At 49.7% G+C, this 22,481-nt stretch overlaps 2 protein-coding genes across 4 annotated transcripts; both read right to left on the bottom strand.

Annotated features, from left to right (window-relative positions):
* Positions 1-2,467: 2,467 nt before the first annotated feature.
* LOC105934385 (cell cycle control protein 50A) lies at positions 2,468-5,002 on the bottom strand. Its single transcript, XM_012874327.3, has 7 exons — positions 4,617-5,002; positions 3,870-3,989; positions 3,570-3,677; positions 3,345-3,432; positions 3,118-3,264; positions 2,838-3,044; positions 2,468-2,761 (listed from the first exon to the last, which is right to left on the bottom strand). Exons 1-7 carry the CDS (start codon positions 4,869-4,871, stop codon positions 2,568-2,570), a joined length of 1,119 nt encoding a protein of 372 aa, XP_012729781.2. The 5' UTR covers positions 4,872-5,002; the 3' UTR covers positions 2,468-2,567.
* A 970-nt stretch (positions 5,003-5,972) lies between these two features.
* On the bottom strand, positions 5,973-21,122 carry LOC105934388 (filamin-A-interacting protein 1). 3 transcript variants are annotated; one of them, XM_021322476.2, is made up of 6 exons: positions 20,815-21,121; positions 14,430-14,691; positions 14,144-14,317; positions 12,691-12,869; positions 8,704-11,302; positions 5,973-6,458 (listed from the first exon to the last, which is right to left on the bottom strand). In XM_021322476.2, the coding sequence occupies exons 2-6, from the start codon at positions 14,682-14,684 to the stop codon at positions 6,255-6,257; spliced, it is 3,411 nt and encodes a 1,136-aa protein (XP_021178151.2). In that variant the 5' UTR covers positions 14,685-14,691; positions 20,815-21,121; the 3' UTR covers positions 5,973-6,254. The 3 variants fall into 3 exon arrangements, with proteins under 3 accessions (XP_021178151.2, XP_021178152.2, XP_035986464.1); XM_036130571.1 differs by lacking the exon at positions 5,973-6,458 and adding an exon at positions 8,463-8,596 and having other exon boundaries at positions 8,631-11,302; positions 20,815-21,122; XM_021322477.2 differs by lacking the exons at positions 14,144-14,317; positions 14,430-14,691 and having other exon boundaries at positions 20,815-21,120.
* Between the last annotated feature and the right edge of the window lie 1,359 nt (positions 21,123-22,481).

The following is a 22,481-nucleotide window of genomic DNA, read 5'->3' as shown; positions in this document are numbered from 1 at the left end:
CCGGTTCCTCAGAGATGTTCCACGTCAGAACATGATGTTCCAGGTCAGAACATGATGTTCCTTAAAGGTCCGACTTTCCGGAGCATTGTTCTCCTCCTCAGAACTAAAGCACGTTTATCAAGCAGTCAGGGAACAAAAAGCCGTGTTTAAGAACAAACATTTATTCATTTAAAGCAACAATAACATCAAAAATGTCTTCAGTGCAGATTCTGGTCCGTAGACCAACATGCAGCACGGTTCCGATAACGGCTCCTGGAGAACATGCAGCACGGTTCTGTCATGCTGGCATAGAGACGCCAAGAACAACACAGCGTGGATCAGAACCTCTGGCTGAGGTGAGACGTGCAAATACTGGCTTTGCTAGAATAAAGCTGCGTCTCAGTTCACCGGCTGCGTCCTTAGAGGGACCCACCCTACACAGCCTGAGGAGGGTCCTTAAACGTTGGTAAACGGGACGGTCTAGCCTTTGGAGCACTTCCTGGTTACGACACAACGTCATCATGTTTAACCCAAGCCCGGGAAAACAGCGCCAGACGACAAATATATGGACATTTTTATTTTATTTTTCTGAGGCTGGAGGAGCGCAGTGGAGAGGTAACATTTACCTGCTATTATTTTCACCCAGGGACCTGCTAATGATCATAATAACCAGTTATTAAACAAACACTTGTCAGCAGATTGATGAATATGTTTAAATATAACATTTTATATTTATTTGTAAGACTTAATACAGGCTTATGTTTGTAACTTTTGTAATTTGAATTGAATAGTTAAATGTGTACAAACCCTGTAAATAACTGACTTAAATCACTACTTTCACTAAAAAGCGAGCAAAGCACCATGGGAAATCTTATGGCAGGCGAGGCCACTAAGGACGGTAGCGGTGCATCATCAGAATTCTGGGAAAAGGAGGACGCATTCTGAGGCTGCATTTTAAGCATCCTCAGAGTTTTTGCCAAATGGGAAAGCCTCCACGCATCGCTGTGACGTCACTGACCTTAAAATGTGTCCTTCAAAGGACGCAGCCTGAGAATTGAGACACAGCTTAAACCTCCCATGACCTTCATCAGCGGCCCGGCGAGGTCCACTAAGGTCCGCTGGGGTCCACTAAGGTCCGCTGGGGTCCGCTGAGGTACGCTGGGGCCCGGTAAAGTCTGGTTCACAAAGTGCTTCAACATGAAAAACTGTGAGCAAACAAACGTTACGGATCAAACGAGGCACGACGACGAGCGGCTGGAGCAGAACCACGATCACATGCAGCAACAAAGCACTGCGGCTCAGATCCGCTGCAGGAACCAGAACCAGAACCAGAACTCTGGTTGCATCAATTAGAACTCCGTAGCTACGTTTACACGCATAAAAGTTCATGGTCAGATTAAACTGTATTCAGATTAAATGATTGGATCGTGGGAACACAATCTGATCATGTGTTTCTACCTCTCAGCCAATCACAACGCAGACCCGGGAAGCTCCGCCCCCTTCAGAGTTCAGAGAGCACGCATTCTTTCCTTTTTAAAAACTTGCAGTTCTGATAAAAAGTTGGTTTAATAAAGGGCTGAGTTTGAATTCAGTGTTTGTGTCTTTATCTAAAAATAGGTTGCTAAGCAACAGCCTAAAACGACCAGCACTTAAAATACATGTTTTGAATTTGTTGATAATTATTCATAATTTTATCGATGTGCTTTTTATCGTCCAGCCCTACGACAGGAACACTCAGTTTGCAAATTGCTTAAAATGTAAAGAAATTAGTTGTTTTCTGACTGAAATTATTCATTTTATTTCACCAGGAGGACCCCAAAAGGGGGGGCGGGGGGGGGGGGGGGGGTCCCTGCGCCTCGGTTTCCTCCAGAAACCTGTAGTAGGACTTAAAGTCCCGTTTGGCTGGTCTGTGTTGCTGCTAGCGCCCTCTGCAGGAGGGAGGAGGAGAGAAAACCACAGGCTGACTTTAAAGGTGCATTGTGTAACTTCCAGGATGTTTGCTGACGTCTGCCTTTAAGGAGCACTACGGGTTTCTGGGGCATTTATGGGAAAGACAGTAAATAATATTATTAAATATTAAAATATTTAACTTCAAAACGTGCGCGCTGCACCTTTAAAGGACAGATCTGACGTCTGGTTGTCCTGCAGTGAAACGCTTTGAGCAACAGAAGCCGTCACTAAGGCGAAGGAGTTCACACTGAAACCTGGCAACGTAAATCAGAAACCCAGCTCCTGACCAGAACCAGAACCAGAACCAGGGTTCACTGGACTCTGGTACTAATGTGGACCTGAGGACGACAGAGCGGCCAATAAACCAAAGATTTACCGACGGTCAAATTCACCACGATAACCAAGGTTTGTCGCCATTTTCTGTATTTGAGAAAAATATTATGGTGCTGTCGCTTTAAGAAGCTGCGTTACGTTACGGTCTGGTTCCTGCAGGCAGATGAAGCGCCCAGAGGACCAGAGAGGTTCCTGGAGAGGAGCCGCCGTGGGGACGCTCAACAAGCGGCTCTGATGTTCCGCCTCCCAGGTGAAGATGCTGGCTGCAGCAGAACCGAGCCGCGGTCCGAGCCGCGGTCCGTCCCTCAGTGAGAGATGTCGGCGCCGTTGGTGCGGTTGCCGTATTTGTGGTGGATGATGAGGAGGACGACGCCCAGCAGGAAGCAGACGGAGCCCACGGTGATGTAGGCGATGCCCAGGAAGGGGTTCTTGCCCCCCATCCAGGAGATGGTGCTGAGGATCATCCGCTTCCTGCCCTCGAAGCTGCGCACCGGGTAATCTGCAGCGACACGTCAAGGACCAACCAGCAGCCAGCATTCACCTGCAGGCCGGCGCAGCACAACCAATCAGGATACTGTACACCACCTCCAGGGTGTAGTTCCCCCTGGGCAGCGTGGGGAGCAGGTTGTTCCGCCTCTGGATGATCCGGTACAGCTTACGGAACGTGGGCAGGGCGGCGGTTCTCATCCACACGATGAAGTCCTCGTTGATGAAGCCGTTGTTGTCCGGGTCGGCGTCCAGCTCGTAGACGGACCGGCGCCAGTTCACCGGCTTGGCCGTTCCTGAGGGAGAACCGAGCCGCAGCGTTCAGAGCACGGTTCTGCAGGTCCAGACTGAACGCAGAACACACGGTACCTTGAAAAGCAGCGGTGAGGTTCCCGTTCTCCCCCCCGGGGTTCCTGAACTTCACGTGTTTATCCGTCCACCAGGCGATGCCCGTGGCCGTCAGGGGGATCTGGACCCTGGTTCCGTTCGGCTCGTTGTAGAACAGCTCCAGGGTGTCTGCAACCAAGACGCACACAATTCAGGAGGGTTCCCCGTCAGAACCGGAGCAGTTCTGGCCCGGAGGAACCGCTTCTCACCGTTGAACATGCTGTTGGCGATGGCTCCGCACGGCGCGATGGGCTTGTTGCTGTGCTTGGCGTACGGCTCACACTCCTTACTGGGCTTCTGTGACGGAGGAGAGCAGTGGGTGAGCGGCGCCGGCAGGTGAGCGGCGCCGGCAGGTGAGCGGCGCCGGCAGGTGAGCGGCGCCGACGGGTGAGCGGCGCCGGCGGACCGCAGCGTCCCAGCAGAGCTAAACTTACCCTCAGCGACTCCTCGTTGCCGTTCAGCTGGCTGTCGTCTCTGGACTTCACGTAGCGCCGGTGGTTCTGGTAGAAGTTGGACAGGCCGTAGTACATGAAGACGTTGCTCTGCGGGGGGAAGAGGGCAAACTGTGAGGCCTGCAGTGACCCGGTTAGCGGCCTGCAGTGACCCGGTTAGCGGCCTGCAGTGACCCGGTTAGCGGCCTGCAGTGACCCGGTTAGCGGCCTGCAGTGACCCGGTTAGCGGCCTGCAGTGACCCGGTTAGCGGCCTGCAGTGACCCGGTTAGCGGCAGCGTCACCTCGTAGGGCTGGTCCAGCTGGAAGGTGATGGAGCAGGTGCAGGGCCTGGTGCTGTTCCAGCTCAGCTTCTGGGAGCAGTCGAAGCACGGACTGGACACGTCCACGCCCGTGTAATCGATCTGAAAGCACACGTCTCATGAAGGTGGTGGAACGGTGGAACAGGAAACTTTACAGCCGTCACTAAATGCACCCTGGCTGATTATATCAGCCTGTAATCTGATATAATCTGATATAATCTGATATAATCTGCACCTTTTAGGCTTTACAGGGTTTATGGATTACTTGTGTCACAACAGTAACAACTGGATCAAACACCAGGAATAAAACCTCCCTAAAATGAAGCGATTTTAAATGGACTTAGGTTGGGCATTTACACAGAGAACTTTGTCTTTTTGTTTCATTTCTATTTAGCCAAATCCTCCAGAAAACTCAGCCTAAGAACCATAAAATAAGCACAGAGCCGTCTATAAATGTTACTGCCATTGTAACAAGGGTTTACAGAGACGGAAAGCAATGTCCCATTGATTTTTTAATAGAATTTGGTTAAACTAAGTTATGTTTTTATTTTTATTTTTCGCCGAATCGTCCAGATGAATGGTTGTTTTAAGCAAACGGTGACGTCACTGTTATCAGAGCTGTTTTATCCCGGCCTGAGGGAAATACCCCTAAAACAGCTGATTTCTGCACAGAGTTTGGTGGCAGGGAGCGGAGGCCGCAGCAGACGTTTCCCCAACAAACATGGCTACCTCGAACTCCTTGATGTTGTTGGACGTCACGTAGAGGCCGATGCCGATGGGGATGAAGATGAGGCCGATGATGAAGAAGGCGGGCAGGACGGTCCCCGCGGTGAGGATGGGCTGCCAGGCCGGGAGTCTCTGCTGCTTGAAGGCGGTGTTTTCAGGCTTCTTGCTCCGCAGAGAGTCGCCCACGGCCCCGGCTGGAGCGCCGGATCCCGACACGCTGATGTGTCCGTCCTCGTCTTTGTAGCTGGAGGCCATCATTGTCAGAGGACCGAGCGCGGCTTTGATCGGTTAAATTGTCATGAATTAACGTTTAATTCGGACTAAAGCATTTTTCTACCGTCACAGCAGCGACCTCTTCCCCCTCTGGGCTCAGTGCTGCCACCTGCAGGCCCGGCGCTGTTTGTTTTCTGACTCAATGTCGCCATCTTCTGGCTGTTCCTGGTAACACGTTTGATCGATTTAACATAAAAAATAAACTATGAAATATATCAAAACTAAATGAAAAATTGGGTTATTAAAAAAGTAAAAATAAAGATAGATAAAAAATAATTCAATTCAAATAAAATGTTTCAGATAACACAAAGACAAAATAAAATGACGTATATAACGGCTGCAGTGATGGGGTCCATAAAACAGTAAAACTATTTTAAAGAAGGGAAACTAAAATAATGAAATGAAAACTTTAAATAGTAGTACACTAAATGAAAAACTGTCACAATCTGCCTTGATCGAAGATAGAATGACATATCATGAAAATAAAATTTTTATAAATTTGTCTTATTTCATAAAGAAAATTACTTGAATCATGTAAAGGTCTCATCACCGCCAACAATGTGTTCAGCAGCCAAGTCTAAAGTCAAACACTTTAGAGTGGACATTATGAAGCGCGTCACTGGGAAGACTTTAAAATAGTTGGTCCATTGGTTATTTTAATGGGTAGAAAATAAAAAAACATGGGATTTAAAAAACTAGATGCTCAGAAAAATCTGTTTCTCCTGAGGAAGAAAGCAAACACATCCTTCTAAGCTTCCATCCTTCCACTGGGCTGCTGTGCATCTCCAGATCAGAGGTGTGGACACAGGAACAAACACCTGTACACTCTCACCTGAGACCTGAGGCCAGTCTAGAGGGGCTGATCAACACAACATGCATGTTCTTTTTTATGGACATTTAGAAACATATAAAACAAAAACTGTTCTGCCCTGTTTTCTTCAAACATGGTTTCATTTTTTTATATATATATTATTACAATTTGCCTGAAAAAGTGACTCAGAATTTGGAAAAGTGAACATTTTGAAATCCTTCACCAAGCATGAATGACGTTAACACAGAGAAAGAGGAAGACGGCCAGAAGCGAAGTCGGGTTTTAGATAAATAGTTTTTATTTTAGTCATAAATGATCTCACAGAGCATCAGGGCAGCAGTGGCATGGAGCGTGCTGTCAGACATAGAATGAACTTAAAGGTCTGAAGCAAAAACAGAGCAGCATGCTGGTTCATCAGGACGCTAAAGCCAGCAGAACCAGCAGAACCAACAGAACCAGCAGAACCAACAGAACCAGGCCCGGCAGGCCTTGTGATCTGCAGCGGGTCAGCGCAGCAAACTGAACCAGAAGAAGTCCAAAGAGGGACCAGGACGTGTTCAGGTCTTTCCTCCTGCAGCAGAGGCTGGGCTGCACACCGTCGACTTCCTCAGCTCGATCTTCATGGCCTGGCCTTCAGCCCGAGACTCCAGCCTGGTCACAGCAGACACACCCAGAACCGTCTTCCCGTTCAGCTTCCCGCCTCTGCACACAGGGATCCGTGGGGCCGCGCCGCCGCGAGCTAGCTGCACATCTGCACTGAGCTGCAACACACAGACAGGATGAGACGCAGAGCAGGCTTAGCCTCTGAGGAACCACAGGAACATCAAGACCTCTGGCAGCTGGACCTGGAGGATCTGGTCTCTGATCCGCCAGAAGGTTTCACAATAAAGGCCTCATTCAGTTGCTCTTTTATTGGCTTCCCTGCAGCAGATTCTCTTAGCATGTGATGTTGGTAGCCAGCGGTTAATAGAAGACAAGCCGGACCAAGAACTGTTGTCTGTGCTGCTGCTGTTGGTCAGTATGACTGGAAACGAGTCCATTTACCATTTACTGCTCCACAGCAGAGACAGCTGTTATTAACAACACCCTAAATAACAGCTCCTACCTCCTAGCTTCTGTTCCTAGCTCCTGCTGTGCTGATACAGCCATAGACATAATATAAGAGTAGACGCGTCATTGGGCGGGTTCTGCCTCTGCTGCGATGCGTCAGAGCGTCCGCCATCTTAAATGTGGCAAATCTGCAGTTACTCAGTCACTTAAACAGTATCAGAGGGACTTTAATCTCTGAATATACTTTGTATTCGTAGTATTTTTTTTGTAATATTACAAGTTTATTTTCGTATCCCTTTAGCTTCATTCTCCTGAATTTATTCTCCTAAAGAATAAAAATATTTAAAATAATCTAACCTGGCCCTATTACTCCAGGAGTGAAATAATTCTGCAAACTGTGACTATTCTGGAAATGTTCCCCCTTAATTCTTATAATATGATGTTTTTATCATAACATTATCACTTTTGTGTTTGTTTGTTTATTTTTACTTTATTGACCTAGGACTTTTTTTCTCATATTATAAATTTTACCTCTTTAATACTCACCCAAAAAGTTCCTAAAGGTTCACATGTGACACGGTTTAATGAAATAATGAAGACCACAATGTTTGGATTTAACAAATTGATCCTTATATTCATAACACATAAACACACAATATATATATGTATATATATATAGGTGTGTGTGTGTGTATTTATTGCAGCACCGAATGAGGCATCTTCTCTGATTCACGTTCACAATAACAGAACTCAACTTTTTTCTGCCACATACAATATGGCGGTGACGTTGACGTGTGAACCTGCGCCCTGTGACGCGTCTACGTATATAAGTCTGTGGATACAGCATGTCATGCAAAGGATTCTGGGATACCTTAAGGGTTCTCAGTGCCAGTAAGGGATGTCGTGAGGTTCCTAGGCTAAAGGAGCCGCGGTAGGAAGCATCCAGGCTCCTTTCCTACCTCCTTCCTCTCTGACTGCTCTGACTCTATCAGGATGTTCTGATGGAGGCAGGAACAAAAATGGTTCAGTGAACAGGAGGAAGGAAAAGCAGGCAGCTAGAACCTGACTGCTCTCTCTCCCCGTCCAGCAGCCTTGCTGCGATATGAGATTCTGGTTCTGGTTCAGATTAGCTCTGGTCCAGTTCTGGCTCGGTTTGGTACCCAGAAACATCCACAGCCCCCCCCCCCCCCCCCCCTCTGCTCATGTTCAGCTGCTCTGCTTGATTATTACTCTGATCAATAACCGGTTTGCTGTGGAACGTCTCCGTGGTTCTGCTTCACGGGTCGATCCAGGACCGTAAATACGAGCCCAATGCAAACCATGGATTAAAGGTTCTGGTGTTTCTGTGGAACCGGACCCTGTGAGACGGACCGGGACCTTCAGCCTCCTGAACGAACCAGTCTGGGTTTACGCTCAAAGAAGACATCAAGAAACCAAAGAACCAAAAGTGTGACGGCCCGACGCCTGCATCAGAACATCAGAACATCAGAACATCTGCAGAACATCAGAACATCAGAACATCTGCAGAACATCAGAACATCAGAACATCTGCAGAACATCTGCAGAACATCAGAACATCTGAACATCTGCAGAACATCTGCAGAACATCAGAACATCTGAACATCTGCAGAACATCTGAACATCTGCAGAACATCTGCAGAACATCAGAACATCAGAACATCTGCAGAACATCAGAACATCTGCAAAACATCCACCAAAGTCCTGCTGACCAGAACCATCTAGAGGAGGGGGTGCTAATGGGAACCGAGCTCAGGGTTGGGTTCTGCAGAACCAGCCCCTGCTGACCAGCTGAGCTTACAGTGAAGGTGAGGAGAAGCTACAGGTTCACCTGCGGTACCTGCAGGGGCCCATCAGGAAGTCACCTGCTGATACCTGCAGGGGTCCATCAGGAAGTCACCTGCGGTACCTGACCCAGACGCGTCTCTCAGGACTCACCGCGGACGGCGCCGGCCGGGGCGCCGCAGAGGTGGCGGGGGTGATGGTGATGCTGCTGGTCACCTTGTTGTGGCGCGGGGAGCGGAGAACGGTTCCTGCTGGAGAACCGTTCCTGCCGGCGGGGCCCTCAGAGGTCCTCTGCAGCTGCGGGCCCAGGTGGATGTGGATCTTGTTGTCCTCTGTTGTGATGATGTTGCTGTTGTATTTCTCAGAGGTCATCTTGATGAGCGAGCGCCGGCCGTCCTGAGGCTCGGCGGCGCAGGCCTCAGCTACGGGGGTGGAGCTGACGGTGATGATGGACACCGGAGACGGCGGCCCCCCAGGCCCGCTGCTGCAGGGCTGCTCTGGACTCTTGGTTCTGGAGATGCTGCTGATGGACCTGGCTCCATCAGGACCTCCTGCCCCAGCAGACGCCACGCCGCCGCTGGGTTTGGGGATGATGGTGATGCGAGGCGTCTGGAGACCCAGGGTGGGGATGATGGTGGTGCTGGAGAAGAAGTCCTCGGATCGGGGGCTGGTGATCTCCAGGGTGGCCGTGCTGGTGCCGTGGTCTGGTGTCACGCGGATGTGCAGCGGCTGTCCCGGGTTTGGGGCCGTTGGAGGCGGCCGCAGCGAGGAGGACCCTCTGGTCTTGGTCCAGGGCGTGGAGGACGTTCTCCCTCCGTGTTCTGCTGACGCTGCAGCGTATCGCTCAGGAACCGCCGGCCTTCTCAGATGTCTGAGGTTGTTCATCAGGTGGTTCTCCTCCAGGACGGACTTGCGGATGAAACCGGCTGCGGTCTCGTCCTCGGCGGACCCGTTGGTCATGACCTCCGTCTGGACGGCCGTGGAGGCTACGGGGACGTCCACCATCCTCCTGCCGCTCAGACCGGGCCGCAGGGCTCGGCCGTAGCGCTTGGTGGCCTCCAGCTCCTTGGTCAGGTTCTCCACCTCCAGACTCATGCTCCTCTTCCTCTCCTCCTCCTCCAGGAACCTCTGCTGGAGGACAGAGAAGTCCACCTGCAGCTGGGACAGCTGGTCCTCCTTGTTCATCAGCTCGTGGATCTTCTCCTTCAGGGCCAGAACCTCGGAGCGCAGCTCTCTGCTTTTGGCCTCCTCCACCTTGCAGCGGATCCTCAGCTGGGCCTCCAGACTCCTGACTTCTCCTCTCTCCACAGCTTTGTTTCTGGAGATCTGGCTTTTCATCTCCTCCACCAGCTTGGAGAGCGCGTTGGCTTTGTCCTGCTCGCTCCTGAACTTCTTCTCCAGCAGATCGTACTCATCCTCAGACCTCATCAGGTCTCCTTCCACCACCTCCAGCTGCTGCAGTCGGCCTTTAAGCCGGTCGATTTCTGAGCTCAGCTCCTTCACTTTGTTGTCTTCTTCTGGGTTTCTGCTCTGCTCCCTGCTGGCCGACCTTCTCTGGGTCTCCATCTCCTCCAGCCCGTCCACTCTCATCTTCATCCCCGTCAGCTTATCCTGCAGCTCTTCACACGTTTCCTCCCTGCTCCTGAGGGAAGATCTCAGCTCCTGCTTCTCCTGCGTCAGACCTTCCAGCTGGACTTCCATCTCAGCCTTGAACTTGAGAAGTTTCTTGCTCTCCTCGATCAGCTTCTCGGTCACCTGTGTGACTTTACTCTGCTCTGCTTTCAGCATGGCGCTCAGATCTTCGTTCTTCTGCTCCTCCTGCTTCAGCCTCACAGCCACGGTCTTCCTCTCGTCCACCAGCAGGACGGTTAAAGACTTCAGCTTCAGCAGCTCTTCTCTCAGGACCTTCTCTGTCTTCTCCAGCTCGGACTCTGAGGCCTCCAGCTCCTTCAGCTGAGCTTTCAGTCTCTCCATCTCGCCGCCCAGCTCCTTCACCACCTTCCTCTCCTTCTCCAGGTTGTGGTGGAGCTGGGAGCACTCGCTCCTGCTCCTGCTGAACGCTCCCTCCAGCTTCTCCAGCTCCACCATCCTCTTCTGGAGTTTGTCCAGCTCCAGCCTCAGCTCCTTCCTGTGGTTCTCTTCATCCTGCAGCCTCTTCCTCAGCTCCCTGCACTGCGTCTCTGCCTTGGTGATCTCCTCATCCTTCCCCTCCATCTCCAGGACCTTCTTGCGCAGGTTCTCCAGCTCGGCGGTGAGGGAGGAGTTTCCACATTCTCCTTTGCTTATCTTCTCCCTGAGCTCCTGCAGGTCCTCCTCAGACTTCTGCAGCACCTTGTTTCTCTCCTCCAGCTCCTCGGTCTTCTGCGTCAGCCCGTCCAGCTTCAGCTTCAGCTGCTGGTTCTCAGATACTTGGGCGGCCAGCTTGGCCGTCGTGTCTTCGTGCTCCTGGCTAAACTTTGCTTGCTGGACCTCCAGCTCAGCCTCTAACTTCAGGACCTTCTGGCCGTCCTCCTCGGCAGCGTCACTTGAAGCCGCCAGCCGCTTCTCTTTTTCCTGCAGCTTGTGGCTGAGGTCCTGGATCTTCTGGTTCTGCTGGTCGATCTGCTCGACGTGAAGCTGCCGCTCGTCCACCAGCATCAGCGTGAAGGACTTGAGCTTCACGAGCTCATCCTGGACCTTCTCCAGCCTCCTGCTGTGCTCCTTGTCCTTCCGGGCCTGGAAAGCCTTCTCCTGCTCCAGCAGCCTCTTCAGTCTGAGGAACACAAGAAGGTGAGATGTTACAGGACGTCTGCTTTAAAACAGCAGCTGCTGCTTTTTATTGTCCATCTGCTGTGGCTTCATGTGATGGACTGAGAAGCTTCGGGACCACATGGTGACATCCTGATGGATAAACCAGACTCTGACTCTGAGAGAGAAGCAGAGTCATGACCATGAAACCAGCTCCTCAGGTTGCTGGAGCTCCTTCACTCAACATGTAGGACCTTCCAGCCCGCCGTGCACCAAGCTGCAGCTTCTTCTCTGGCTAATCAGGCACCTTCCAGTAGTCGGCACCTTCACCCACATTCTGCTGTGATGGCAGAGAAACCTGAGGGACTTTAATGAAGGACGATTCCCCAGAACATCAGTAGGAACCAACTCCCAGAACCAGGAGGTGTCCAGCTGTTGGCCGTCTCTCTGCTCCGCCCTAAGGACTGACGTCACCAGCTCCACCTTCAGCTCCACCTTCATCTCTGCTTCAGACTGGCTGCTGTCGCCTCCATCCTCAAACTACCAGGACTAGATCCACTCCTTCCAGTCTCAGGAAGCGGACCGGACCGTCACAATCAACCAGAACTCTGGTCACCTCCAATCATTTGGCTTCAGCTCACAGCGACCGCCCTCCTCAAAGGGACCTCCTCCTTTCTCCTCCTGAAATCATGGATGTTCTCCAACGTTCTCCTACTCCACTGTGGTGAACATCATCTTCAGTTCCAGACCTCCTACCAAACCACGGACTGCACCACCTCCCTCTTGGAGAGCAGCGTCTCCTCTCAGCACCTCCTCCACCACCTCACACCATCTGCTGCTCCTCTCCTCCCATCACTCCTCGTCTCTGCTGCTCAAACTCTGATCCTGCCTTCATCGCCTCCAGGTCGCTGCAGCAGCTCTGGATGCTTCATCATCCTCATCATCATAAATCTGCTGCTCTGATGCTCACCCAAACCCGCCCGGCTCTCCAGCAGCTCCTGTTCTCTGACACTTGGTCATGAAGCTGAATTGTTCCAACCTAAACTGGAGAACTTAGAAAACTGAAATAAAACAGCAACAGTCCCCAAATGCTTTGGTTTTAGGAGGAAAAGCAGGATTACGTGATCTGATGGTTCCACCTGGTTATCTGAGATGATTGAACACCTTTTCTATTCCTGCACCAATTATTATGCAGATTTACCCGCAGATTCAGACTCTTTAGACTGAATGCCAAACTGTGGAAGACCTTCAGGAACCCTGGAGAACGTCTTCAGAAGATTAAAGGACAACATGAAACCTTTAAAACAGAAATATTCTCCTTCCTGAGACAGAACCTGCTGTGGTTCTGGGACCGTCCAGCAGAACATTTCTGGGGAACCCTAACCAGACCCGAGCCGCGCCGTGACCTCTCACCTCTCCCTCTCCTGCTCCAGCAGGTTGGTGAAGTCGTCGCTCTTGTTCATGAAGTCGGCGTGTTTGCGCTTCTCGCTGTCCAGCTCGGTGACGGTCCTGCGGTGGCATTTCTCCGCCAGCAGCAGCTGCTCCAGCATCCGTCTGTACGTCTCCTTCTGCTTGTCCTCCAGACGGTCCAGCTGGAGGAGGAGAACCACCAAGAAGGAGGAGAACCACCAACGCTCATTAGCAACGCTCATTAGCAACGCTTCAGCTGCGCTCTCGCTCACATTCACGTCCATCCAGTCCAGACCTGAACCTGCAGCTGTCCTCAGCAACACCTGGACCTTCAGCCCTCTAAATGTTCATTCTACCAACTTTATACAGATGTTTGACATCTAGATACCTCAACCATCTGCAGCTTCCACCGTCAGACCCAAACTGTCCTCCTCAGGTCAACGGATCAGGTTCTTCAGAACCACCAAGCCTGCTAGAAGCCCACTGCCTCGGTCCAGTAAACCCAGTTTAAGGTCATCAGGGACAGAACTAGAAGCTGCGGTGTTCCACATGGAAACCCGGATGTCTCCTGGAGAACCTGTGATGGTTCTCCAGGTAAACCAAGGTTGAGCTGTTAGGACCCACCAGAAGGCGAGGCTTTTAAAAAGCAGATAGCATAATGCTAGACAAGCCTGACTGACCACTGAGCTATATAATACACTGGAGTGCTGATTGGCCAGAAACACTGAAGTCACTGGCGGCCATCTTGCTCCTCCCTACTTTCACAGAATCCCACAGGATTTGGTTTTCTGGCTGAGTGAAAACGTTTCACAGGTAATTCTACAGTCAGTGGATGTACTAACACTATCAACTACTAGGAAATTAGGTGCTGAAATATTTTACATGTTATTCATATTAAATATATATGTAAATATATGTTTTTGTATATTGTTATCTATATATTTATAAATGTTATATATATATATATTTAAATAAACAAATGCAAAATATTTCAGCACATGACTTTCTCAGTACTTGATAGTTTTAGAACATAACATAAAAGTATATGGCATTTGACATTTTAAAAGTCTTAAGCCCCCCCTGAACATGAGAAAATCCTCGTTATTCGATGCTGTAGCGCACATATTCCCTAGTTACTGGGGGGAAATAGGGAGTACCAATATGGCGGCTGGTGGCTTCACAGCGACTCGTTCTAACAGACGGTGATTAGCACTCCAGTGTATAATATAGCTCAGTGGGTTCTGACCAGAACTGCATGACATTAGTGAATAACTCGGTGGTGCTGCTGCTAAATTTAGCCAATCATGGATGAATCCATCTTCCTCGCTCCTCTTCCTCGCTTTAGGAGGATATCACCAGCGGTGAGCATCGGCTGCAGTGAGGCTGCACCAGACAGGCTCCCTGTGATCAACCAGCTGATTAGTGAGACCGTGACGCGGCCGGTGGACAGTCTGACCTCAGCCATGGGCTTCTCGTAGACGTCGTCGGTCCTCTGGTGGCCCTGAAGAAGACCGGCGTCCCTCTGAAGCGCCTGCAGAGGTTTGGAGGGAGCGGCGGAGCCGTAGTGGGCCTCCAGGGTCTCTGGTCTGGTTCTGTCTGACTTCAGCAGGCGGATGATGTCCTCCCTGGCCTGAGGAGAGACGCAGGAACACAGAGTGAGTTCTGAACGGACCGCTGCTGGAACCAGAGCTGCTGATCAGCTTCTCTGGAACGACTAAAGCTTCAGCGGTCTGGTCCTCTACCTGAACTTCTCCCTCCATCACTCCCAGCAGCTGGATCAGGTCCTTCTTTGACAGATCAGGCGTCTTCGTCTGGAGGCTCTCTGCAGAGTTCTGACAGCTCTTCATCCTCCCCTGAGCTTTCATCCTCCTCTTCATCATCCCCGAGGCTTCTTTCTCCTCCTCCTCCCCCACCTGTTGCTGCTTGCTGAAGCCTTTAGCGTGGAGCTGAAGGCGTCCATCATCTGGACCCGGCGTGGAGCAGCTCCTGGATCGCATGTCTCACCTGTCAGGAAGAACAGAAACATTGAGCTGTAATTATGGAGCCGTCTGATCGGGGTTCTGCTGCCAGCCTCTTTAAACGTCGTTATGGTTTATAACTGCAGACACTAACTCCACATCAGCTGCTCCATGGTTGATTTCCAGCCTCAGGCTGATGAGGCGAGGCGGTTTAACAGCAGAGAGCAATGAAAGGACCGAATGGAGGGATTCAGGGTCTCTGAGGGTCAGAAACATGCAAACAGCTGCGTCTGGGAATACTTTATGACCTCGTGGCTTAACATCCGTCTTTTCCTGCTCATCTTCACAGCTTGGCACAGAAGCCTAAACTATTGCCCCCCCGGCAGAGACGAGTAAAGAGGAGGAAACTCCTGAATGTTGATCTTGCTTCCAGTGACTGTGGCCTCCGTCTGCCGGGGGTGTGAATAGTTTCTGGCTCAGCCTAATGCTGAGGATGGTCATTATGTTTGCTGTGGGGCTCTAAGTGAAGACTGTTTTTAGCTGGAATGGCGTCTATATTTACTCTGGAACACGACTCTAAATATCACAACAACATGTCTGGAAATATGAGCGCCGCATGTTTCCCTCCTCAGTCACACCACAGGCCTCATGATTTAGCCTCCGCTCAGCAGGAAACAGATTATTTCACCTTCCTGTTGCCATAAGATACTGTAGACTCACTGGTTTAATGTTTAATGAGTTAATGTCGCCGTTATGACTTTTAATAAAAACGTTTTCATTCTTAGACGGTTAAAGAGAAAAGTGTTGATTGGAGTTTAACTCAAGTCAGTCTGGAGGAATTCATCATGATGGATGGATGATGGATGGATGGATGGATGATGGATGGATGGATGGATGGATGATGGATGGATGGATGATGGATGGGTGGATGGATGGATGGATGGATGGATGATGGATGGATGGATGATGGATGGATGATGGATGGATGAATGGATGAAGGATGGATGGAAGGATGGATGGATGATGGATGGATGGATGGATGGATGGATGGATGGATGGATGGATGGATGGATGGATGGATGGATGGATGGATGATGGCCATCGGTACCTAATCCTGCAGGTGTTACTCAGGGGAACCAAAGCTTGACTCTCCAGAGAACCCAGAGGCCAGAACGTCTGATGAGAACCTCCTTCCTCCAAAACAGGAAGTGCTTCCTCCAAAGCAGGAAGTGCTTCCTCTAAAACAGGAAGTGCTTCCTCCAAAGCAGGAAGTGCTTCCTCCAAAGCAGGAAGTGCTTCCTGTCAGCGTTTCTGTGGAGCAGGAGGACCTCCAGGCTGCTTCCTGGAGGCTCTGAAGGTTCCTCAGGATGGACTCTCCACGCTGCAGCACTGACAGCTGCTGCTGACTGGGTTCATGGAGAGAAAGCCTTCATGAAGCCTAGAAGTGGCATGTTTAGGAAGCGCTGATGCACCCATGTGAAGATGTGAAGATGTGAAGTCATGGATCACAGAGAAGGTTCTGCAGCTCAGACGCCATCAGGCTCAAAGCTCCTGAGATCTGCAGGAGAAACGTCTCTGAGAGCTGCCTGTGAATCAGTCGACTCATCGGGAACTCACTGGAGCTTCACAGACCAAAGCATCTGTTCTATGAAGTCACCCAGATGTTGCTCCAGATGTTTCTCTCTCACAGCAGGAGGGCTTGCTTTCAGCAGGACACCACGCAGTGAGCAACAGGAGCTCAGCAGGAGCTCAGCAGGCTCCTGTTCATGGAGATGATGGAGAATCACCTGCTGAGAGGAACATCTGCAGCTCCAGCTCACAGAACTGGCCAGAGGTCAGCAGCTGCTGAAGCTCCGTCAGTCAGAGAGGTTCAGACCAGCAGACGGGTCAGGAGGTTCTGGTCCAGTTTACAGCAGGCCCAGGTTCTACTACCACAGGCCCGCCTCGCCATCATGAAGTATTTAAAGGGCCGGCTGCTCCTGTTCAGATTAAACTTTTGATTTCATAATTTCATAATTTCATTCCAGTTCACATAGAAAATGTCACAGTAACATAAAAGTAGCACCTTAGGCCCATTTATACCGTTTATCTGCAAAATAAAGTTAATAATGGGGTGAGTTACACTTCTTCTCTTTCTGCACATTTCTGGGTTGTTTTAATGCGTCGTGGAAAACTGACATCTAGTGGCGGCATGCTGTTACTACACAGTTAAAAATCAACATTTACTACAGGAGGCTCAGTTTTAGCCACTTTATACATCTGAGGACAACTAACACTGCAGATGATCCTGGACACACCACTGCCACAGGTAACATGGTGGTGGCAGCGTCATGCTGAGGGGTCAGAGCCAAACCAGGACAACCCTGGATGAAAACGAGGAGCGGTCAGAGCAGCACCTGTGCTCTGAGAACAGTTAGAACGGCCTAGTCAAAGTCCAGACCTGGATCCAACTGAGAACCTGCAACAAGACTTGAGGACCGATGTTCTTGATCAACTCTGACTGAGCTGGAGATGTTTTACACAGAAGAACGAAGAAGAACTTCAGTGGGAGAGAACCCCTAAAGACCTGCAGCCTGTAGGCAGAAGAGGTTCTACCGAGTTCTGAAACATCGGTCTGGCAGCTCAAAGATGAGAGAATCGCCTGGAGAACCGAGCCGTAAAGCTGAGCGGTGGATGAAAACTGGGCTGGATCTTCATCAGAACCCGAGCCGGGTTCTTGAATTTAAAGTTGCATTTTAGTTTGATGGTTTGATGGCAGTGGTGTCTCCTAGCTCCTGCTCCTAGCTCCTAACTCCTATCTCCTGCCTCCTACATCCTGCTCCTAGCTTTTGCTGTTGTTGTTGCTGTTGCTATTGCTGCTATTGCTGCTATTGTTGCTGCTGTTGTTGCTGTTGTTGCTGTTGTTGCTTCTGTTGCTGCTGTTGCTGCTGCTTTTGCTGCTGGTGCTATTGCTGCTGTTGCTGCTGTTGCTGCTGTTGCTTCTGTTGTTGCTGCTGTTGCTGCTGTTGTTGCTGCTGTTGCTGCTGTTGCTTCTGTTGTTGCTGCTGTTGCTGCTGCTGTTGCTGCTGTTGTTGCTGCTGCTGCTGCTGTTGCTGCTGGTGTGCTGCTGCTGTTGCTGTTGCTGCTGTTGCTGCTGAGCAGGAGGTGAACATGGATGCTCTCACAGAAACAGATGTGCTGCTGATCTACACCACCATGGAGGATTAGTTGTCCTCATGGATGAGACAAAGCAACCTGAAGTTGCCTTCAGAGTGGAGGCTCCTCCCAGGGGAGCTGAAATAACTTTCCCAGACCGAGGCTTTCTGGGTCGGGACTCCAGCTGACGTCACTGTCAGCATCCAGATGAGCCACAGCTGCCTCACATGCCTGCAGAAGCTCCAGGCATGAAGTCACTTCCTCACAGACCGTGAGAGAGGAAGAGGAGTCCAGGAGGACCGCGTCTCCTTTTCACCTTCAGCTCCTGCTGAGGAGATCCTGCTGAGGAGATCCTGCTGAGGAGATCCTGCAGGAGATCCTGCTGAGGAGCTCCTGCTGAGGAGATCCTGCTGAGGAGATCCTGCTGAGGAGATCCTGCTGAGGAGCTCCTGCTGAGGAGATCCTGCTGAGGAGATCCTGCAGCATTCAGCAGATCTCAGCATCAGCATCTGACATGGTCCTCCATGTTGTCCTGGAGTCCGTGGCTGCAGAAGGAGGTCTGACTCCACCTGATGCACCAACTCCCTCATTCCCAGACCAACCGGGTCGAAGCCTTCTTTGGGTCAACAGAACCTGAGGGAGTGTGAGAACGTTCCTCTGGGGCATGAAGGGGTTAAATGAGTTAAAGGTTAAAGGTTAAAAGCAGTTTTCTGATCATTGGATCAACAATGATTTCTCTGAGCTGGTGTCAAACCGGGCCCACATCAGAACCGGCGGTTCTCCTGGTTCTGTAGCGCTGAGCTGCAGACATTCCCAGAGCGAGACGTCTGCAGCTTATCATCCCTCGCTGCCATGGGAGCAGCAGCTGTTGTGGAGCAAACAGGACGGATCAGAACCATGAGCTCATGTTCTCCGGCAGCGACACCATCGCAGCCCAGAGGAGCCAGCCCAGAACCCTGGACCCGCCCGCCGCTTCAGCACGCAGCTACGTGGAACCCAACAGAACCAGCGAGAGGTTCCAGAACCCACCAGGTGGAACCCAACAGAACCAGCGAGAGGTTCCAGGACCAGGCAGAACGCTGCTGGAAGAACCAACACCGGGGGGGGGGGGGGGGGGGATGAGGCTGGAGCTCCTGCTGGAGGCAGAGAGACAAACGTGAGAAAGACCTGCAGTACCAGCCAGCAGGATGTCCACCTGTCCTCCCAGGACGTCTCCTCATGTCCTCCTGAGTCCCCCTGAGTCCCCCTGAGTCCACTGGAACCACCACTGGTACTGGGATGGTGTCTGCTCCACAGGAGCCAGGCTCTTGGTCCAACAGAACCGTTCTGGACTGACTCCTCAAAGTCCAAAAGGTTTGAGTCAAAGTAGAAAATTCCTCTTTTCTCCACAAAGACAAAGCAGCTCAGATCCTCACCAGCGTTTTTATGGACCTGCAGTTCTGGTTCTTACATGGTTCTCTGGTTCTTACATGGTTCTGTGTTCTGGGTTCTGGGTTCTTCTGGGTCAGTGAGAGGAACCGGCCTCACAGAGATCTCCTATGTTAGCACCTTCTAACGTCCTGAAGCCACACCTGGCTGGACCTTCATCCAGGAAGTGATGACGCTCCATCTGGGTCAGGATGAAGATGTTCTGGACGGATTACTGGACCCGACTCCTCGCTGAGCTCAGACAGCTGATTTAGTTCTTTTCATTTAATTAAACACATTAGAGCAATAATTAAGATTAAATAAAGATAAACTTTATGACAGAAACTATTATTATTATTATTATTATTATTATTATTATTGTTGTTGTTGTTGTTGTTATCAATATTATTATTTCATGTGTGGAATCTATATTTCACATGTTCTTACTCCACATCTTTTTCAAACTAATTCTATTCTGAAATGTCCTCTTTCAATAATAAATAGAAACTTATTGTTTTGTTATTATGTTAATATGAATATTTAGAATTTCTGTTTCACAGAAACTTGTAATAACATGACATAATAATGTTTAAAATAAATGCAGTTTCATGTGTGCAGGCAGAGCCAGAGACTAATTATGATGAAGACGATGAAGAGGAATCAGGCTGTGGAGGAAATAACTTCATGGAAACAAAATGGTGGCCATGTTTAATTTCTGTGTGAAAACAGACCGGCTCACAGGTCGCCTCCTTTCCCTGCACACCTGGAGCGGATCTACCTGCGGATCTACCTGCAGATCTACCTGCAGATCTACCTGCAGCAACACCTGTACATTCTCTGGTTTCTGGTTGGTTTTCATTTAATGTTTTACTCTCAGGACTTTTTTCTCTCCAGTTTATCTTCCTGGGTTCATTTTATTGGTGTCTTAAGCACATCAACCTTGTTCCTGATCTGATTCTGTCTTGTCAGCTATTAGAAAAATCTAAAGATTCCAATCTAACACAGACAAACCCAGCTGACCGTTATTAAAATAAACACCACAGTAATAATAGTTGTGACAGCAGAGGAGAGAAGCCCTCAGAGAGTTTATTATTTAACATCATGGTCACCATGTACCCCCCCCCCCCCCCCCCCCCCCCGGGTGCAGAGCCACATGGCCTAAATAACACCACCAGTCAAAGAACTCATCTGGCCGCCGGTACCAGGAGTTCACCCAGAACCTCTAACTGGGTTCTTTGCTCAGAATCAGATGTTTCACTGAGGAACATTTTTACGTCTGATTGATTCAACGAGTTCCTGACACAACAACAAAGAACGGTTCCTCTGAGAACAGCCGGGTTCTGGACTGGACTGACACCAAAGTCCAAACAGAACCTGGAGAACAGCTGCTGAAGACTATTGTAACAGAACATCTGGATCACGAGGAGGAACCCATGAAGGAATGAGGACGGACCTCCTCTGCTCCTTCTGCCAGAAGGTTCTATGGGTTCTGGACTGGACTGACACCAAAGTCCACCAGAACCTGGAGAACGGCTGCTGTAACAGAACATCTGGATCACACGGAGGAACCCATGAAGGAATGAGGTTCTATGGGTTCTGCTGGAGCTCAGCAGCTTCCACCACCAACCTGATGTCAGAAGGTTCTCCGCTGACCCGCCTCAGCACCGGCTGCTCCTCTTTAGTCCAAACGTGGATCCTGCCTCCTGTCCCGGTCCCAGTGAGAGATGTGGATCAGCGCCGCAGCTGGAAGTTCTGCTGCTGCGTTCTGAGCAGAACTAAAGTCCCTTAAATGACTTTAAGCAGAACCAGCCTGGAGCTCAGGAGAACCAGCTGCTCCCAGAACGGCTGCCTGAGGTCATCAGCGGTGACACTCTGCTCTAAATTTAACCTCTTCTCTCAGTCTGCAGCCCCACGCTCCTCCTCCTCCTCCTCCTCCTGCTCCTCCTCAGGGAGTCTCAGCATTAATAAATGTGGTTCCATAACTCAGCCTCATCATGGTTCACTTTAATAATTTAGTGAAAGTCAGTTCTGGTCCTGGTTCTGGTTCTGGTCCTGGTTCTGGTTCTGGTTCTGGTTCTGGTTCTGGTTCTGGTCCTGGTCCTGGTTCTGGTCCTGGTCCTGGTTCTGGTTCTGGTTCTGGTTCTGGTCCTGGTTCTGGTTCTGGTCCTGGTTCTGGTTCTGGTTCTGGTCCTGGTTCTGGTTCTGGTTCTGGTCCTGGTCCTGGTTCTGGTTCTGGTCCTGGTTCTGGTCCTGGTTCTGGTCCTGGTCCTGGTTCTGGTTCTGGTTCTGACCTGAATCAGGCTGAGCACCTCTGCAGCTGCTTCTCACTCATGTCTCCATGTTAGCACAGCTTCCTGTTTAAAATAAAAACATCTATACAGTGTGCGATTTGCAAAAAAACCAGAGGGGGGGGATAATTTCCTCGATAAATCACATAATGTCGATAGGTAACTCGAGATTATTTGCAAATTAATTGTATGTTTTATCCTTTTATTTCTGAAAGTGTAATAGCCTGTTTGGGCATTTTAATATGCAATTTTGCAATAAATGACACTAATAAAATACATGCTTGTACAAAAAATATTTTTATTTTGTTATTTTTCAAGCACTTTTCAGAATTGGAATGAAAACATCCTAGTGCCAAATGTTAAACTCTGGACTATAATGGCTAAATGACTAATCATGACACCCTGATGTTTACACAATGTGTAAAAAAATCTGTAAATAAATACCATGCCAATATATTTTTTTGCCTCTTAAACAAAGATAGACATGGTATTAGGCATTAATAAAAATTTTACATTTCAATAAAGTCATAAGTTTTATTGTCCGTTTTTTCACTCTCTCTCACACACATCTAATTCTGAGCTTTCACACCAACAACAATAACTTCTTTGAATATTTTTGCTTGCTGTTTCTATCCATATTCATACAGTTTAAGCCTGGAAAAAGGTTTTAAATCTCCAGGTCATTCCAGTCTTACACTTTGCTTGTAACTGGGCAGGAGCTTAATACCCTGAAAGAGACTGTTTAGTAACTGATTAGTAACTCCAGGTCCTTCGTTTGGCACCGTGATTCAGCCTTAGTTTGTCAGATACAGAGAAAACAAATTAATAAGCATTAAAGTGCGGTTTATGGGTTGGGTTTCTGCAATTTTATCAGCATGTTAATAACTCATCTTCAGATCCAATGTCTGATAAAATGGTGATCTGCACCAAGTAATCAACTTTCAGCAGTTATCACCGGTTATTGCACTGTAAACTGCAGAAAATACGTGCAGAGTTGCTCTGTCTG

The sequence above is a fragment of the Fundulus heteroclitus genome, unplaced genomic scaffold (assembly GCF_011125445.2).
Source record: "Fundulus heteroclitus isolate FHET01 unplaced genomic scaffold, MU-UCD_Fhet_4.1 scaffold_36, whole genome shotgun sequence".
NCBI lineage: Eukaryota > Metazoa > Chordata > Actinopteri > Cyprinodontiformes > Fundulidae > Fundulus > Fundulus heteroclitus.
The sequence above is the reverse complement of the archived record's forward strand: the minus strand, read 5'-3'. Positions and strand labels throughout refer to the sequence as shown.

Bases quoted from the DNA above. Each gene is read 5' to 3' on its own strand.
- LOC105934385 (XM_012874327.3), bottom strand. From the start codon at position 4,871: ATGATGGCCTCCAGCTACAAAGACGAGGACGGACACATCAGCGTGTCG. The intron at 3,678-3,869 runs GTGACGCTGCCG...TTCCCCCCGCAG, and splicing joins AGCTGGACCAGCCCTACGAG to AGCAACGTCTTCATGTACTA. The intron at 3,433-3,569 runs GTAAGTTTAGCT...CCTCCGTCACAG, and splicing joins GCAACGAGGAGTCGCTGAGG to AAGCCCAGTAAGGAGTGTGA.
- LOC105934388 (XM_021322476.2), bottom strand. From the start codon at position 14,684: ATGCGATCCAGGAGCTGCTCCACGCCGGGTCCAGATGATGGACGCCTT. The intron at 14,318-14,429 runs GTAGAGGACCAG...GTCTCTCCTCAG, and splicing joins TGATGGAGGGAGAAGTTCAG to GCCAGGGAGGACATCATCCG. The intron at 11,303-12,690 runs GTGAGAGGTCAC...TGTGTTCCTCAG, and splicing joins CTGGAGCAGGAGAGGGAGAG to ACTGAAGAGGCTGCTGGAGC.